At 42.8% G+C, this 18,329-nt stretch overlaps 1 protein-coding gene across 19 annotated transcripts in view; it reads right to left on the reverse strand.

Moving 5' to 3' along the window:
* PPIP5K1 (diphosphoinositol pentakisphosphate kinase 1) overlaps positions 1 to 17,742 on the reverse strand; it is a 44,118-nt gene extending 26,376 nt beyond the window's left edge. For 4 of the 19 annotated variants that reach the window (XM_079127760.1, XM_079127756.1, XM_079127742.1 and 1 more), the window contains exons 1-25: positions 17,662 to 17,739; positions 13,144 to 13,240; positions 12,676 to 12,850; positions 12,025 to 12,220; positions 11,509 to 11,599; positions 11,194 to 11,279; positions 10,728 to 10,882; positions 10,493 to 10,594; positions 9,758 to 9,919; positions 9,533 to 9,654; positions 8,545 to 8,646; positions 8,199 to 8,285; positions 8,020 to 8,095; positions 7,784 to 7,893; positions 7,615 to 7,697; positions 7,319 to 7,450; positions 7,018 to 7,139; positions 6,558 to 6,740; positions 4,572 to 4,713; positions 4,178 to 4,401; positions 3,759 to 3,886; positions 3,440 to 3,554; positions 2,893 to 3,000; positions 2,152 to 2,268; positions 1,877 to 2,041 (exon numbers count right to left, since the gene is read on the reverse strand). In XM_079127760.1, the coding sequence (XP_078983886.1) occupies positions 1,877 to 2,041; positions 2,152 to 2,268; positions 2,893 to 3,000; positions 3,440 to 3,554; positions 3,759 to 3,886; positions 4,178 to 4,401; positions 4,572 to 4,713; positions 6,558 to 6,740; positions 7,018 to 7,139; positions 7,319 to 7,450; positions 7,615 to 7,697; positions 7,784 to 7,893; positions 8,020 to 8,095; positions 8,199 to 8,285; positions 8,545 to 8,646; positions 9,533 to 9,654; positions 9,758 to 9,919; positions 10,493 to 10,594; positions 10,728 to 10,882; positions 11,194 to 11,279; positions 11,509 to 11,599; positions 12,025 to 12,220; positions 12,676 to 12,822 (2,955 nt within the window). In that variant the 5' untranslated portion in view covers positions 12,823 to 12,850; positions 13,144 to 13,240; positions 17,662 to 17,739. Of the gene's footprint in view, positions 1 to 1,876; positions 2,042 to 2,151; positions 2,269 to 2,892; positions 3,001 to 3,439; positions 3,555 to 3,758; positions 3,887 to 4,177; positions 4,402 to 4,571; positions 4,714 to 6,557; positions 6,741 to 7,017; positions 7,140 to 7,318; positions 7,451 to 7,614; positions 7,698 to 7,783; positions 7,894 to 8,019; positions 8,096 to 8,198; positions 8,286 to 8,544; positions 8,647 to 9,532; positions 9,655 to 9,757; positions 9,961 to 10,492; positions 10,598 to 10,727; positions 10,883 to 11,193; positions 11,280 to 11,508; positions 11,600 to 12,024; positions 12,221 to 12,675; positions 12,851 to 13,143; positions 13,241 to 13,779; positions 13,995 to 17,661 lie in introns of those variants that run through there. The other 15 variants (XM_079127745.1, XM_079127744.1, XM_079127743.1 and 12 more) reach the window with 9 other exon arrangements.
* Between the last annotated feature and the right edge of the window lie 587 nt (positions 17,743 to 18,329).

Below are 18,329 nucleotides of genomic sequence, written 5' to 3' on the forward strand. Positions count from 1 at the left end.
AGTTACTATGAAGGTCAAAACAGTTCAAAAATATGAGATGACAAAAAGGGGTGGGAGGAAGGATGTCATTGGAAAAGATAAGATAGTCCAATACCTACAGCAAGGAGAGGAAAGATTATTATTATAAGGTTTTGTGACCAAAGAACAAAATGAAGATTTTCTTACTAGGCTAAGGACATATCCTAGGCAGCCATCATCCTGGCTGAGCCAGGGTCTAAGCAATACCAGTAACTGAAAGAAGGAATGTGGAAGGTTACTGAAGGGAAACAATCTTATCAAGACTAAGAAATGATACAGAGAGAGCTCTTCTTTGCCTCTATCTCCTTCTTCTTCTCAATCAGAAGAAAAAAGGGGGTCCAGCACAATCCTTCCAGGCAGACCAGCAGACAAGAATGGGGAAGACATTTCAATATAGAAGAGCAGCTTACTGATGGAAGATTATGTGTCATTCTGTCCATTTACTCTATTTCATATTAGTCTTTAGGGTTTGTAGAGAACTGTGGATATTAAGTTACACCTATACCTCAAGGAGAAAATAATACATATCCCAATGTAAATTATCAACATCAATTCTGCTTTAAAATAATCAGGAAGAGTTTGGAAAAGAAACTATGATGTCTTCTTGGCTTTCTCCAAAATCTGAACTAGAAACCTATGGCTGACCTATTCTTCTAAGAAATCCCTAAAATGGAAAAAATCAATTCTTTTAGGATAGAGACCTGGCATAGAGTAAAGTGAACAGTAATTCACGGGGTCAGAGAAGCATCCAAATTAGACAGTCAGAGTCCCAAAGAAAGGAATACATCATGGCATCAAAAAGAGTATTATGGGGTTGGGGCTGTGGCTCAGTGGCAGAGCACTTGTCTAGCATGTGTGAGGTACTGGATTCAATTCTCAGCACCACATATAAATAAATGAATAAAATAAAGGTACATCAACATCTAAAAAAATATTTTTAAAAAAGTGTCATTGGGCCAAAGAGATACAGTGTTTCCAGGAAAAAGATCAAACAAAACCCCCAGGACAATTAGCTAAACCCAAAGTGAGACTAAAAACAGTTCCTTCCTCTAGACTTAAGAACTAGAACTAGAACTAGAGACAAATGAATGGCAGGACACAAGCCCACACACAGATAAACCTTTTCACCAGGAAAAACAGATTGATTCCTTTTCTGAAATGACAGTATAGCTAACGCTAATGGCATTAAAGTGCCAGGTGTCTGCTCATGGCTGCACTATAATTTTTACCCAAGATGAAAAAAAAAAAATGATGGAGAGAGCCTGGCCTTTAATATCAATTGTATTGTTACTATAGTTACCATTTAATAAGTGTCTATAAGGTGGATATTACTCATATTTTATAGATAAAAGAATGCAAGGCTTAGAGAAATTTAGTTACCTAGGCAAGGTCACACAGCTTCTAAGAATCAGACTGGGATGTTAGCCCAGAGATCATGATGTTTCTAATATTTTTCCTTTTAAGGAACCACATGTTCAAATTCATCCAGAGTTCTCCTCAATCTAGTCTTTTAAAATCATTATCTCTCAGGCACCCATCACTGGTAATTTTTTTTTTTTTTTTTTTTTGTGGTACTGGGGATCGAACTCAGGGCCTTGTGTTTGCGAGGCACGCACTCTACCAGCTGAACTATCTCCCCAGCCCTGGTAACTCTTTAATATTAAAAGTAGCAACCAGCTTAAAGAAGTTCTACAGGGGGACCAGCTGTGAAAGAGATTAGGGTAAAACATATCAACCAGGGGCAGGAAGACTCTGTTTCAGGTCCCAAGGATACCCCCAAGAAGATTCAGAGTATACATAGATATTGTCCTCTGAGTATTTCCACCCCTTCGGCTTCTTCCCAAACCCCTTACATTACCTCCATTGAACCAGCTTTTCGGTTACGAATGAGGGGTGATCTCCTTGGGAGTCCAGGGCCCTCAGAAGGCTGTGGTGAAGTCTGCAAAGCCCGGTCTGGCTGATCTGGTGCCTTCCTTGGGCACAGGTTCTCTGTGCTTCCTTGGTCTGTTTTTATCTCCTCATTCTGTTCCATAATAGATGGAACAGGTGTTAATAGCTTCCAGTCTCAGAATCTCAAACTCCCCAACCCTTTTTCTGCTCTGTAGAGTCTCATATCTCAGCCCTCTGACCCACCTCAGAAGAGGCTGGACGGAAACCATAGCCAGTTGGGGCACTGCCTTCTTCCTCAACACCTTTTACTCCAGGGCTGAAATGCAGCTCCACATGGAAACGTTCCTCTGATAAAGGGTCCTATGGAACATGACCAGATGAAGGGGCTGTTGGGAGAAGCTGGGTATGGTGATGGAAAACCAGGCAAGGGCAACAGAGAGGAACTCAAGAGGAGACATCCAGGGCTGAGCTTTTAGACTGAGGCCTTGCACCAGTCTGAGGCTGATCTGTTATAGCTTCCCTTTAACTATAATCTGTCACTGGATCCTCATTCCCTCACCTCCCACCATTTGTAGTTCATCACTCCACATGACTTTCAAACTTCTAGGTCTACAATGCTTCCCATCTATCTCTCACAATACTGCAACTTTGCTATGGTGCATTCAGCAGCACGTTAAAGACATCTTTGTGGAGACAGATGCAGAAGGTATATGTATAATCATATTTGAGGAAAAGACTCATAATAATGCCCCAAATTCCATATCCTCCCCAACACTAGAACTGTGCTCTAGGTAATCTCTCTGGCTCAACATCATCCCAGAACATATTTTCTGTTCCAGTAGGAACCTCCTGGATACTCTGTGCCATGCTGTGTCTAGGTGCCACACCTAGCTGGATTCTACAAATTCTAAGGATAAGAAAATAGTTTTAAATGGAGGAAAAAAGAAGGGGCCCTCTTCTCATCCCACCCTGTTTGCTCCTCACCCGTGTGTTGTCCTCATAAAGCATGATAACAATCTGTGTCATGTAGTTGAGCTCTGAGATGGCACTAAGATAAGCCAAAGCTCGCTGCCATTGTGCATCCTGGGTCTCCTACCAAACACAAAAAGAGGTAAGCCAATGCCCAAGGACAGGGAGTCAGGGAATGGGCAGGGAGCCAAGGAGAATAGAGAAATCTTGCAGAAAAAAGAAGTATGAGGCTGGGCATGGTGGCACATGCCTGTAATCCCAGCTACTCAGGAGACTGAGGCAGGAGGATCACAAGGTTGAGGCCAGCCTCAACAATTTAGAGAGATTCTGTCTCAAAATAAAATTTAAAAAATTAAAAATTAGAAGGTCTGGTGATAGCAGAGTGATAGAGTACTTGACTAGCATGTACAAGGCTCTGGGTTCAATCCCCAGTACTTTCACACACACCCACCAAAAAAAAAAAAAAAAAAAAAAAAAAAGAGAGAGAGAGAGAAGCATGTGGAAGACAGTACAACACTGGGGAAAGATGTTCATAGAAAAAAGGAAGAAGGAGGATCCTTACATCAAGAAGTCCCCCATAACGGAAGACACTGAGTAGAGAATGGACGTGACTCTCACTGGTAAAATACAGTCGTGTTCGAACGTGGCGACCTGGGGAGAGCACTCCTCGGGAATACCTGAGAAAACAATTACATCAGCATGAAGTCAGATAATCCTTTCCTCGGGTTTCCACAAACTCCTCCCTCTTCCCACCTCAAAGACTTTTCTCCATCCCAGAATCCCCTCTCTTCTTGGCTGCCCAAGCCATCTCAACCTTAATTCCCCAAGGGTTTCCAACATGCCCCTCCCTCCATCCAACACCCCTCCTAGCCCTCCCTCACAGGGGATGCAGCTTGTTGACGGACTCATCCTCATGGGTCCTCTGCAGATCAAGTAGTATCTTCCGCAACAGTGGAAGACAGAAGCCCACAGCAATTTCCAGTTTTTCCTCCCGACTGATCCCGTACTCCTAAGGGGCCACAGGTCAGGAATAAGTACCTCAGTGACTCTTGCTTCCAGCCCCAAGATAATGCCTCAGATCTAGGGCTTTTTTCCTATCCACCACTTTCCCTCTCTCCAAATATCTCCTCAATTAACTTTCCATACTTACCAAGAGCCAGTGGATCCTGAGAATTTTAACCACTCAACTAATTCTTTCTCTAAGTTTCCTTCCCCTGGTTCCAAATCACCCCTTCTTTCTATCTTTTCTTCCTTCCCTAATGCCCTTATTCCCAGGCTAGATCACTTTTATGAGACACACCTGGGGAATGACCACATCGGCCAATGCCTTAGACAGACGTAGTAACTCTGCTGTGCCTTGAAGTCCCAGACTCCCATTGTGCTGCACATCATACTTGACACAGTCATAGATGTCAGGGATCTTACTAATATCATAGCGCCCACTCTTCTGTCGAAAGTCACGTTCCAGCTTGCTCCAACGCTGTAGCATTAGCTCTAGAGTCTCACTATGGTAGAGCTGCAGGTCTGGGAGGAAGGCAGGCAGTCAGAGCCAAAGATTTGACCTCCAACAAGACCCTGACAACTCTGGAGTAGAACCAGAGGAATGAGGATGCCTCATCTCAGGCATTTAGGAAAGGACACAGAAGTGCCTGAGAAACACATCCATACTGGAAGACAGTAGCATTCACACCCACCTACAGACTTGGGGTCTTGCATCCGTTTACGGATCTGGTGGGTGAGGTTTTCGATCAGGGCAAATACCTGATCACAGACTTTCACAGGATTCTGGATGATAGCCATGGAGTTGAGCAGGGAAGTGCTTCCTGTGGGAGCCAGCTGTGGGGGAAAAAAGTGAAGAAAAGCAAGATAGGTTCGGTGCCAACTGCCTAGAGTCCTGTGCGCTTATTACAGAATCTCTACAAAATTATTACGAAATCTCTACAGAATGTTTTCATGAGTGTTTATTAGAGATAATATCTTGTCTGGACCTAGAGTAGAAGTGCTGTCTCAGAACTGGGTTCCAACTCAAGCATTTAGAACAGTCACAGTCAATGAAGAATGGGGAGGAAAAGAAAGAAGATTGTAGGTAGGATGTACAAGTTTACTTAAGGCCTTATAAGTTTCATTCTTATTAGAAAAAGGAGGCAAGGGAGATTTTTTATATTTGACATTGAACATGGATTGAAAAATAAGGGAGTGCCTTATTGAATCCTACTCAGAGGAGAACACAACAAAGACAGGTTTGTACTCAGCTATGTAACTCATTTAAGAACCTGTCAGAGAGCTGGGGATGTGACTCACTGCCTGGGTTCCTAGCACCACTACACACACACACACACACACACACACACACACACACACACACACACACCAAAAAATACCTATCAGAAACAGTTACACAATATGAATATGCCTATTGCCACTGAACTGTACACTTTAAAATGTTTTAAAAGGTACTACAATTTTAAAAATGAATAATTTTTAAAAGAACCTATCAGATATGAGAAGTGGGATAGTGGAAAAACCACTGCGTGGTCAACTGTGGCCTGGATACCCAAGAAAAAGGATAATAACATTGGATAACGGTACCCACTGTGATTGCTTGATTGATACTGAGAGGCAGTGTACTGTAATAGTTAACAGGTTGTGCTCTGGAGTTAGACTCCTGGGGTTCATACTAGCTGAGTGATGTTGGAAAAAGCCACTTAAATTCTTTGGGGCTTAGGTTTCCTCATCTGTAAAATTGGAGAAAAGTAGTATAGTTCCAACAGTCCTTGTGGTGATTACAGTGACCATTAATTCTTAGTTCCTCCTTCCCTTGAATCTGGGCTGGCCCTGTGACTACTTAACCAATAAAAAATAACAAACTTATGTTATAGTAATTCTGGGACTATACTTTAAGAAAGCTGGTAAATTTATTTGTTGGGGAGCACTAAGGTTTCGCTTAAGAAATTCAGTTACTATGCTTGACAAGTCAGAAGAAAACACGTGAAGGGGACAGTTCCTGTGATTAAGGGACAACATGGAGAAGGAGAGAGACACCCATTCCAGAATCCCAGTCAAACTTCCAGATAGTTCCAGCCCCAGTCAACATCTGACTACAATTTCAGGACAGACCCAAAGCAAGACTACTGAAGTCCAGAACTGTAAGAGATAATGAAATGGTTATTGTTTTAAGTTGCTAAGTTGGGGGGTAGTTTTTTATATAGCAATAGAAACATTCTCCTATACACACTCCTTGGGATTAGATGCATTTTGAATGGGGAATTTTTTGAACTTCAGAAGTTAAAAGTGTTTATGTATATGTTATTTAATGCCTTCAGCAAGGTTTAAGGCATAACCAAACACATTAATATTTCTGCAACAAAATGTATGACTATTTACACTAAATAGGAGATTTAAGGATTATAGTCTTATGACAATTGATGTCAGGTTTGGCTACCAAATGAATGATGTCAAACTGACAGGTATCTTTTTAATTTTTGAAATTGTGGATAAGAGAATTATAGTAGGTACTTATCTCAAAGGGTTGCTCTAAGGATTAAACAAGATAATATGTGTAGGACACATAAAACAGTGTCTGGCATGTAATAAGTACCATTACACTGATCACTATTATTTAGAATTCTAGGAACTTGGGATCCAGAGTATTTGGGGCACAGAAACAGGGAGAGCCTGACCTGATCATAGTCTTCAGGGCCAAAGGGTGCATCCTGCTGCAAAATGTGGTGCAGCCGAGCCTTCACCCGGTGCTGGCAGCTGCTCAAGGAATCACCATCACTGTCCAGGAGCCCATTCATGTTGGCACTCTTCACCATTTGTACCAAAATGGGTGTCAGCTCTCCTTCTAGAGCCAGGAGGCCCTGGAGGGGAAGCCCAAGGTCTATTAGTTTTTCTTCCAGGCCAGTCTCTTAGGCCTAGATTATTCCAGAGATCAAACAGGAGCTGGCTTGAGAAGCAGGAGTATAGGCCAAGGGACCTATTCCCCCTAACTATTCTCATCTCCTTTTCAGTTATACACAATGTGATAACTTCTTTGAGTTGGTATACAAACACCTTGACATTTCCCAACTAGTTCTCCAAATCCTCTGCTTCTGTAGTTAATGGAGGCTGGGACTATGAAAATGCTATAATAAGCACCTTGGCAAAGGCAGCAGCAGTCATCTGGACACGGCCCTCATCAGAGGCATAGATCTTGAGGTCGTGGCGGAAAGTGCTATGGAGACGAAGCAGCCCACAACCAGGGAAGCCAGCATAGTCACCTGGGGGCAAAGGGAAGGACCAGAAATAGACTGTTACAAATTCCCATGTAGAAGAAAGAATATTCTATTCCTCTCTAACTTCCCCATCGCCTCTCTTTTCATTTTCCCCATCTTATTTTCTAATCATCTTATCCCAGCCCTACTAGGTATTCTACCCCCACTCCCACCCCAACACTCACCCTGTCCTCCGGGGTACATGCAGCGAAAAGCTCGCCCCAGTTCCTCAGCCTGAACACGGCCATCAGGAGTCAGTTCTCCACCCCACTTCAGTACCAGCAACAGAGATGGGGCAAGGGCCTCCCTCTGTGGATCTGAGAAAATATGGGACAGTGAGTAGGTCTAGATCTAAGGAAAACAAGAGGAATATCTAAATGTTACAACTTCTGAGGAGACCATAAAGACAGTTTCAGATAGAGGCACTCTACAGGTTTGAGAACAAGAGATCTGAATGGTAATGGAAGAAAGACTATCTTACCTTGCCCATCATTAGAAGCTTTTACTCCATGAGGGTAGTAAGTCAACTGCACCTTCCGATTGATACCTGAAAAGTGACCATACCTGCAGGATAAAGCCACAGTTTACTTTATGCCCTAGTACCTCACTTCTCACTGTTATAGGCTCCCTTTTGCTATCCCCTTTCTCACATCTCCAACACAGACTTCAGCTGCTCTAGCTTCCCAGTCTTCTCCTCGATCTCACCACTTGGTTCTTTCTCTAGTTCTGCCAACAGCAGCCTCGTGATGTCCAGGACCTCCTAGAGGAAATAGTAGGGTCTCCATGTAGGAGGTCAACTCCTGGAGGCTTGCCCTTCCACCCTATCTCTCATCAACCCCACACCTTTTTTCTCATAACACTCATTCTGGTCAATTTACCATCTTACCTGGAGCTGCTCGGGTCGCTTGAGTTTTAATTTCCCTGTCTTGTATCCACCATGTTTTTCAAATAGAGTAAAAAACCTGAAGTAAGGAGCAAGACAAATCAAGCTTTTGGAAGTTATGTGTTCTCTACCCAATCTACCTCACAAAATCCTATTTGTCTAAATTAGGACATTTTTCCTACCTTGGATGTGTCACCTCCATCTTCATCTTCTGCTTGGGGGTACGATCCCCATGACGGATAATTGCAATGACACAACGAAGCTCCATCCTAAGATCAGGAATGTTCTCAGAGTCTCGCTCCTATCCCCAACCTCACATCACCTCCCATCCTCACATTCTACTTGACATATCAAAGAACAGAAGAGCAAGGATCTGAGATTAGGGATATAGATACTGCTAAGAGGACTACCTAGAAGAGGTGCAGGCTCTATGTGTTAGATGGTACGAGTCAGGAGCAACCACTGGTCTGGCTTAAGGAATCCCAAGTGTCTTACATAGGCTACTCCAGATTTTTTACTTTCACTTACATAGTGCCAGATGTGGTAGGAACAATAGGAATGTCCTCAGCCTCTGTGGGAATGGACCATGGGATCTGGAACTGTGGGGCAAGTTCCCGCATAATGGTGTTCCTAGAAAGAGAAATATGAAAAAAAAAAAAAAAAGTGAAAATAAACAAATCAGTACTATACGTGTGAATGAAGCTCACAAAAATAAGAATGTGACAATATACTAATCAAATGTCTGAAAACATGCAAACAGACATACCTCACACAGGTGGTAGAAATATAAATAAATGCATTAGAAATAAACCACAAATTAAGGATTGTGGTTCCCTCTGGACATGGGAAAGGGGATTTAACCAGGGAGGAGTATATGGGCCTTCAACTACATTCTTTTTTATTTATTTATTTTTTTTCCCCTTTTATTGCAGTGCTAGGACTTGAACACAGGGTTGTTTTACTGAGCTATGTCCCCAGGCTCTTTTCTTTGTTTGGTTTTTGAGACACAGTCTCACCAAGTTTCTCAGGCTGGACTCAATCTTGCAAACCTCCTGCCTCAGCCTCCTGAATCACTGGATTTACAGGCATGCATCACCATACCTGACTCACCTATATTCTTAACAGTTTATTTCTTAGGCTAGGAAGTGCTCAGTCAGCACTACCATATTCATGGATGTTCACCATATTCATCATTTCTTACATATTTTTGAATGGTTTAAACATTACATGATGCTCTTTTAAAAACCAAGTTGCAGAACAGTATCATAGTATGATCACATTTAGTAAAATAAATATAGTTTATTTATACATGGCAGAAAAAGATAATCTGTTATGTCTGAAACTGAAATCATCTCTGAGGACTGCAGCACTGGGAAGGCAAAGGGGCTGAGAAGCCCTTTTACTTTTTTTCCTTTTTCACTCCCTAAATCATTTTTGCAATATTTTTTAAGAAGCAAAAGTTTTCTGTCCCTTTTCTCTAAACTCATTCTTCTCAGCTCAGACTACTGTCTCTTACCCTAGAATCTTGGCACAGTCATCATAGTACTTCATTGAGTTCTTGACAAAACTGAAGCCATTGACATCACACACAAAGGAGTGACCATTGGCACGAAGAAGGTCAAATCCACAAACTGTTTGCTGCAGGGAAAGGAGACAAAATGAGAATAAGAGAAAGATTCTCCCCAGATCTCTGCTCCTGTCTCTCTCCCTCATTCCATAAACCCCAAGGACCTTCCTTTACCTTAAAAGCTACACAGACCTTCCTGGCCACCAGTTTTTCCATGGCGGTTAGCATGACTGGATATCGAACCTCTTTTCCTTCACTGTCTCGTTCAACCTTTCCATCCAAAGCTGGAGATTTTCTAGCTTCAGCATGGGCATAATCTGGCCCCACTGTATACACCTGCAGGTACATAGCATCACTGAGTATGCCCACAGCTCACCCTGTATATGAGAAGACAATATGAGGACTAGTCTGTAGACTAGATTCAGAGTAAGAAACAAAACAAAACAAAATCAAAGCAAACAAACCCTGAGTATTAAGAATAGGACACTGTCTTTTTTTTTTTTTTAAATGCGCCTGACTGCAGCATCATTATGAAGGTTTCTCCTTGGGACTCTAGCACTATTATCTAGTCCTTACTAAAAAGTAATTTATCAACACTATACCATTTCTCATGCCACCTTGCCCTTGCTCTGATAGTAAAAATAAGAATGTCTACCAGGGCTGGGGAGATAGCTCAGTTAGTAGAGTGCTTGCCTTGTAAGCACAAGGCCCTGGGTTCAATCCCCAGCACCCAAAAAAAAAAAAAGAATGCCTACATTCCCCGTTCACTATCTTCACTTGGATTTGAAAGTCAATTGAATTCACATTTAATTTCTAGTACTCTTTCCACATGCATTTTCAGGGGTTTCCCAAGCACCCCATCCCCACCCAGACCTTTGTAACATCTTAAATCCCTGTATCCACCATAACCTTGACATCTGTGCCATCCGTTGGCATAAACTCCTCATAGATGTAGGACCCTGTCTTTCGAACGCTGCTTTCAGGAGAGTAAACACTGCTTCGGCTGCCAATCTTCAGGGAGAAAAGAAAGAAAACATTGCTTCAATCCACCCTGTCCCCAAATCCTTCAGCTCCCCTTCTCTACAATATAATCCTTATCTTTCTATCTCTCTAACTTCCCAGATGCTCAAATGTCCCAGCTCACCTTACGGAAGAGGCGCTGGCTTCCTCCTCCAGCAGAGCTGGGGTAGTAGATGTAAACATTGTGGTCCTCTGCACTCACTGGCTTCTCCACGAAGGGCTTGGGAAAGACAGCTCCATTGACCTCTACCTGGTCTTCACCTTCTATCAGGTTGCACTCTGAAAGGTGGGAGTGCGTAAGGCCTAAGGTTATAGAATATTTCCAACTCCCATTTCCCTGGGGTTTTAATCTTTATAACCCTCAAAACTTTATGGCCATTTCTTAGTAACAGATATGGTAATATCTATATGTGGTATATAGATATGATAGTACCTATGTAAAAGGTCCAAGTCTCTGTCCAAAGACCCATGGTTCTTATCCTACCCATAATCCAATAACCAAAGTCCCACATAGATAGGTGGTATATAGGAGATATCTAGAGGAGAGACTCTGGGCTGTCATGGAAAGCAAGGCAAGGCCAGGTACTCACCCTCAGGCCGGGCAGGGTCACGGTTGAGCACGGCATATCGAGGCAGATCAATACCCTCCTCCTGCAGGATCCGGTACACTTCTCTCCTGTCACCCCGCACCCCAAATAAATTAAGCTGGGAGAAGTAGGGAATGACTAAGGGAAGAGGCTAGGGATATCGTTTGCATATGAATTGGAAGAAACCAGGGCACAGAACTCAATAGGATATGATACAAAAATTAAACATGTTGGTTTGACTCTGCCCCTCCCAGAGTGGTTCCCAAAATGGGCGCAATCTCAGGGTTACCCATCCCACTGGTCCATAGAAAGCTATACCTATCTTGGATGTAATACTGCATGGCCAAATCATTGATAAGAAAGGGGTTTCGAAGCTTGGAGTAAGCAACAGCTTTGTCCAGAGGAAAGCCTGGGATGGAAAAAGGAAACAGACCAAACAAAGAAAGTGAAAGAGAGAGGGTAAGAAAATGGCAAGAGAGACAGAGAGACATATTAAAGGTAATAGCTGACACTGAGCTCCTCTACCCATCCAACCCATCACTTATTCCTTTGCCCAGTTTCCTATGTCTAGGATATTCATCAGGAAAAAAAGATTATGTTCAGGATCCTTCCAGAGACCCAACTCTGTCAGAGATTCTGAGTTTTAGAGCTATCCTGAGGTTTAATTATACCCAGCAACTCCTCCAAGATGTAAGAAAAGCAAATCCTTTTGCACTGTTCTCTAGTATGTTGGGAGAAGCCGATGACCTCTTTACTAATAAGACAGTAAGAACCTCATTCCCAATGCAGCATTCCCACCACCTTTTCTTCCTATTTTCCTTTCCAGATGCCAACCTTTGGAGTGGAAAGAGATGAGGCAGTGGCAGGATGGCCAGTTTTCCACAGGTTCATTGAGGATAACATCTTCTCCCAAGATGATAACAGTCAGGTAGTCAAACCTGCAGAGTCGCTCCAGGATTTGGGTCATTGGCTTAGACTTGGATTTCTTGGTCATGGCACAAATGCCAACAATGATTTGAGGTTCAGGAGGCTACAGAAAGAAATGCCATCAGGAACATGGGAATTTCCCATCTATATATTACCCCCATTAAGGAACAGAGTCTCATCTCCTTAGGGGAAGTTTCTTCTCAGGACTTTGGACCCATGGGATCAAGGGTGCTTACTAACTTTGGTCTAGGTTAGGGCACATCTAGGGATTACTACTGTCTTCAGAATAAGAGCTTTCCACTATAGGAAGTACATGCTCAAGCAGAAAAGCCAGAGAACCAATGACCATGAGACAATAGGAGAAGCGCATAAGGGCAGGGGTTTCAAAGAGAAGCAATTAACAATCTCACTGGCCCTCCCCTAAACCAGGATAGGGCTTGTTTATGACAGAGAGTCTATACATTTGGGAAGAACAGAGAGATGTCTCTATCCCATAGAATCTCAAGTGTCTATGACCAGAGCTCTGACACCAAGTTACATCATTTTCCCTAATCTTACCACTTCATCCTCCTCATCCTCCAGGAGCTCGCTGTCACTCTCTTCTGTCCTCATGCCTATTCCACGGGTGCCCAGCCCCTCATCTCCAGCTCCAAGGAAGAAATGGGCCGTGGTGCTCTCGTCCTCATTGGCCGTCAATGACCACATCCCCGCCGGAACACCCACTCATCCCGTTCTGCAGAGGGGGGTACCCCATCAGTTCAGAATCTAAGCCTTCAAGCAATGAGTGGGAATTGGGTATGGAGAACTAGAAAATAAGGGGACTACACAGAATAAGGAGAAACAAGAAACAAAGCTATGTGGAAGAAAGGTCAATAAGAAGGGAGGCTGTGGGCTATGATTTGAATTTAAAAAAAAAAGTCATAAAAGAAAAGTAAATTTAAAAATAATAAAAAAGTAAAGTTTCCCTTTTCTTCCCTGATCATCTCACCCCAACCAAGATAAGAGGATCAGGAGATTAAGACTTACAGTGCTGGCATGTCCCTGATTCAGCCAGCAGGAAACAATGTTAACTTCAGGTAGCAAATGGGAAATACAGTTCTTCAAGGAAGGCTATTGTTGATTCCTTACCAGAAGAGAAGGTGAGAGTGACATTTCAAATTTTGGATTCATTCCACAATATTTCTACCCTGTGCCACAGTAGTGCTGAGCTAAAGGATTTGCCTCAGGAATAAAGGAATGAGACAATTCAGATGCCATTGCCTTTAGACCGCATCTTCATTCTTACCAAGAATTAACTCAAAAAACATTGAGGGCACCCTCTATTCTAAGCAGTAAAACAGAACATTAAAATCCCCAATGTCTCCCCCTCACCCCTTCCATCTTAAAAGACAGATGCTCAAGTCCAGAAAATTAGTTCAAGGAAAGAAGTCTATTGTTGGCTGGGAGGTAGCTGATGTAAACAACCAAAGAGCAGTCTCTGATCCACTCTGAAACTCTAATCTCAATGTTTTGTTACTGTTTCCTGGTACCAGTACTAGTCTAGGACAAGGTCCTTCACATCAGGAAAAATGGTGGGGAAACATGCCTAACATCATATCAGTAAGAATATCTTCAGACTTTGAGTCAGAACAAGCTGGCAGTTCCACTTTTACATATACACACCTAGAGAAGTGTTTCTCAATCAGTTGTGATTTTGCACACAGGGGACATTTGGCAGGAGACATTTTTGGTTATCATACCTGGACAGGTGTTATTGGTATCTTGTAAAAAGAGGGCAGAAATGCTGCTAAACATTTTTAAATGTATATGCTATCCTCCCACAACAAAGACCTATCCAGTTAAAAAATGTCAGTAGTAGGGCTGGGGAGATAGCTCAGTTGGCAGAGTGCTGGCCTTGCAAGCACAAGGCCCTGGATTCGATCCCCAGCACTAAAGAAAAAAAAAATGTCAGTAGTGGCAAGGTACAGAAACCCTGCAAGGTACAGAAACCCTGCTATAGAGAAATTCTCCTACAAAAGAAGACCTGTTCTTAACCTTCCTCCTCCTCATCTTCTTCTTCCTCTTCTTTTTGTGGGGGGAGGGATACTGAAAATTGAACCCTGGGGCTCTTTATGACCAAACTACAGTCCTTTACCCCAATCCGTTTTATTCTTTGAGACAGGGCCTCACTAAGCTGCCTCAGTTTCCCACATTGCTGGGATTAAAAGCATGTGCCTCCACACCCAGCTCTTCTCAACCTCACTGTTGCTAATGGAAAAAACTGAAAACAATTTAGATAAGTAGAAGAATGGATATAATGCAATAGATAGAAATGAGGGTTATAGTAAAAAGAGAATTTAGGAGGTTAACCAGGTGTGGTGGTGCACACCTGTAATCTCAGTAATTTGGGAGGCTGAGTTAGAAGGCTCTCAAGTTTGAGACTTGGCAATTTAGCAAGACTCTGCCTTAAAATAAAAAATAAAAGGGAGAGATGTAGTTCAGTGGTAGAGTTCTCACCTAGCATGGGTGAGAAGCCCTGGGTTCAATCTCCAGTATCAAAAAAAAAAAAAAGAAGTGAATCAGACCTGGCAGGGTGACACAGAGCTTGTAATCCCAACTGCTCAGGAAGCAGAGGCAGGAGAATCACAAGAACAAGGCCAGTCTAGGAAACTTAGAGAGACCCTGTTTCAAAATAAAGTGTTTTAAAAGGCTGGAAATAAGCTCTGTGGTAGAGCTAAAAAAAAAAAAAAAGTGAATAGAGCCATATATAACAAATTGTCAGTTTCCAAGTGCAAACTGTAGATACATATGTACAGTACAATTCCATTTGTAAAAACAAGCAATATTGCACATTACAAAACCAGTCCTGGTCTAGGGCAAGGTCCATCACTTCAGGAGCTACAGTGGAAAAAAGTCCTGCTTAAAGCTATATCAGTAAAAATATCTTAAGACTTTAATTTGAGTCATATTGTTTGTATTGTATTGAGTACACATTGCTTATGACTGCAAACAAAATTACTAAAAGTATAAAAACTAAAATTACTAAAAGTATAAATTAAAGAAAGACATTGAATTTATGATTGTGGTTACCTCTGAGAAGAAAGGAGAATGGAACTGAGAAAGATTCACATTATTTACATGGTACTTTACAGCCTTATTTATAATGTTTATTTCAATTTTTAAGAGATCTGAAGCAAATACACAAAGGGCTAACATTTGTTAATAGTGAATTATAGGGATATGAGCATCTGTTATTATTTTCCAAAAATAAAATTGAGTCACACATCAGCAATTTTCCATGGTCTCTAGAAGTTCTCAGAAATCTTGACTAACAACTCTAACGATAGCCACAAAGTCCTTACGTAAAATGAACTAATTTAGTTTTAAAGATTTTTAAAAGTCTTCAATAGTTACCTTCTCTATTTTATTAGTTTTATTTTAAACTCTGTCACTATAAAGGGGTTTGCAGTTTTGATTAGAAAGTGATAGATGACCTTTATTTAGACCTCGACCTTTCCAGTCTTCATCATCTGCTATCTCTATTGCTCAACCACCACAGGCATGACATTCTTCTAGACTTAATATTTCCACTTGTGCACTGCAGGGCTCATACATGCACTCCTTCTCCTAATTTATAGCTATTTCTATGAACTTCTTTTTAGTGACCTAAGCCATTTCCCATGACTTGCATTCCCAAAATTTCTGTATAGTTTAGACAATTAGAATTTTGTTTCACTATTTAACCTTTCTCTGAATCAGGGGCTTTCTCTCAGGTCTAAGATTCAAAACCCTTTGTCCTTTCTTCCTCTAAGTCCTTAATGAATTTTTACTCAATATATAGTCATACTTTTGAAATTCTAATACTTTAATGGCAGGGGGTGGTAAATAACAGAATGGGGAAAAAGAGTCCATACAGGGATACAGACTTGCAGGTCCAAATTCATATTTAACAAGGCAAAAATAGAAATCTGACAGAAATAGCTATGAAAGAAGCTAGGATTTATTTAGATGTACCTCTGAGAGAAGCTGGGGTTTAATGTGGTGTTCCCAAAACCACTTCCCTGTTTTTATTTTTATTTTGGTACTGGGGATTGTACCCAGAACCTCACCCACGCTAGTGCTCTACCAGTGGGCTATATCCCCAAATTGATTTTTGTTTTTGTTTTTGCCTTTTTCCCCATTTTGAGTCAGGGTCTTACTAAATTGCCCAGGCTGGCCTCAAACTTTCTGCTTCAGTCTCCAGAGTGGCTGGGATTGCAGGACTGCACCACCATGTCAGGCATCACTTCCCTGTTTTCTATGCTTTTTTCCCTTCATCCTCTCCCCCAAATTTTGTTGGGAAAGAAAACTTCAGACTCTACACTGGGGTAAAGGGCAGACTTACTATGGTTTCAATGAGTATGAAATGAAGGAAAGAAGGGAGGGAGGGAAGGAAGAAGGACAGGAGAGAAGGTGAAAAGATAAAGTAGGTAAGGTGAGCAGGAAGAGGCTGGCAGACAATCTTATCAGAAACATCAATGTTAATCGGATCTAAAGAGGTTAAAAGGGAAGGTAAATAAACCGTGTAACTTCTTTATCCTTTAGAATTTAGGGCTGTTTTTGGCATAGTTCTGTAATTTCCTAAATCACCTTGCACTTGATGGAGGGCTCCATCGGTGGTGAAGAAATACTTCCAACAGAAAAACTTCTGAGGCCACCAACGCTATCTCCTTCCTACCTTCGAACAGTGGACGCCTCACTTCCTTCTTAATGCAAATTTTAATCCTTCATATCATGTACCTATTCCTTCTGCCACCTGTTCAGAGCATCAATTCACTGATACTGCTTTCTTTCTCCTACTTGCTACAATGACTCTTCATTGATTTCCCCCAACCACTCTCCGCACTGATTGTTGAACCCCATCACTAGTCAACTAATCAAATTAATCCAACTAATCCTCCCACTCACTGCTCCAGTATTACACAGGCCTCCAAACCTTCACATGAGTCATCATACTCGGTTACATAGTTATACTAAATCCTCAATGATTCCCCCACAATGGCTGCCTGATCCATTCTTTCCTCACGCGACGTTCTTTGGAGGCTCACCTCCTCCCTACAACAGTGGACCACTCCCCTGTGCACTCCGCTGCCTCCCCTTCTCGCGCTGACCCCCTCCCGCCCTGACCCTCCCCTGTATATCCAGTCCCTGCCCTCCTCGCGCTGACCCCCTCCTCCGTACACTCCACTCCTTCCTTCCGCCCTCACGTAGGACTCCCTCTTCCTCACTCGGATCCTTACACACCCATCTCTTCTCTCGCTGACCCTCTCCTCTGTCCTCTCTTTACAGAGCTCCGGATCACGAATGCCGCCCTCCCATCCGGACTTCTCTAGCCTTTGCCCGCCCCCGCCTCACTCTCCCTACGCTGACATTGAGGCCTCTCCGCCGGGCCTCTTTCCGAAGCTGCCCCCAACGGGTACCAACCACCGCCCTCGGCACAGACCGAGCCCACTACACCGCGCCCACCCTCTCCGATACCGCCCCCAGCCCCCAGCCACTCCCCCACCGCCCCCGGCCCGCACTCACCCGCCTCCCTCCGCTCGCGCAGCCGAACCTGCCGGCAGCGACACCTGACAGTGGTCCAATCAAAGTTCGACTTCTTTGCGGTGTCACCAATCAGCGGAGGGCGCGCACCGGCAACAGAGTCAGGCTGCGTTGGCCGGTGTTTCTGCACGGAGAAGGGTGGCCCCTAGTGACTCTGGGAGGGAATGCAACCTGATGCTCTTCTACCTCTTAATTTCTTACTGCGTCGCCACAGTCCAGACTCTTGGTCTAAGACAAAAGCATTGCGGTTTAGGGAAAAGCGAGACCCAAAGAAAAAGGCAGAGTTTGTGCCATTGCACCTCCTTGAGAGCAAAGCCAGGTCTTTTGTTTTGTAGACAAAACGGAGTAAGAGAGATCCAATAAATATAGGCTGAAAATGTCAGATGTAAAGAGGAATGACAGGGAGACTGAGGAGAAAAACAAAGAAGCAGATTAAAAAGTTAAGAGAAGGAACAAAGAGAGTTTTATTTTTTTCCAGTACTTGGGATTGAATGAGGGCGGAGGGGGAGAGGGTTCCCACCGAGCTACATTCCCAGTCCTTTTAATTTTTTATTCCGAGACAGGATCTCTCTAAGTTGTCCAGGCTGATCTCAAACTTATGATCCTTCCGTGACAGCGCCACAAATACCTGGAATTACAGGCAAGAGCCA

The sequence above is a fragment of the Sciurus vulgaris genome (assembly GCF_902686455.1).
Source record: "Sciurus vulgaris genome assembly, chromosome: 2".
NCBI classification, from domain to species: Eukaryota; Metazoa; Chordata; class Mammalia; order Rodentia; family Sciuridae; genus Sciurus; species Sciurus vulgaris.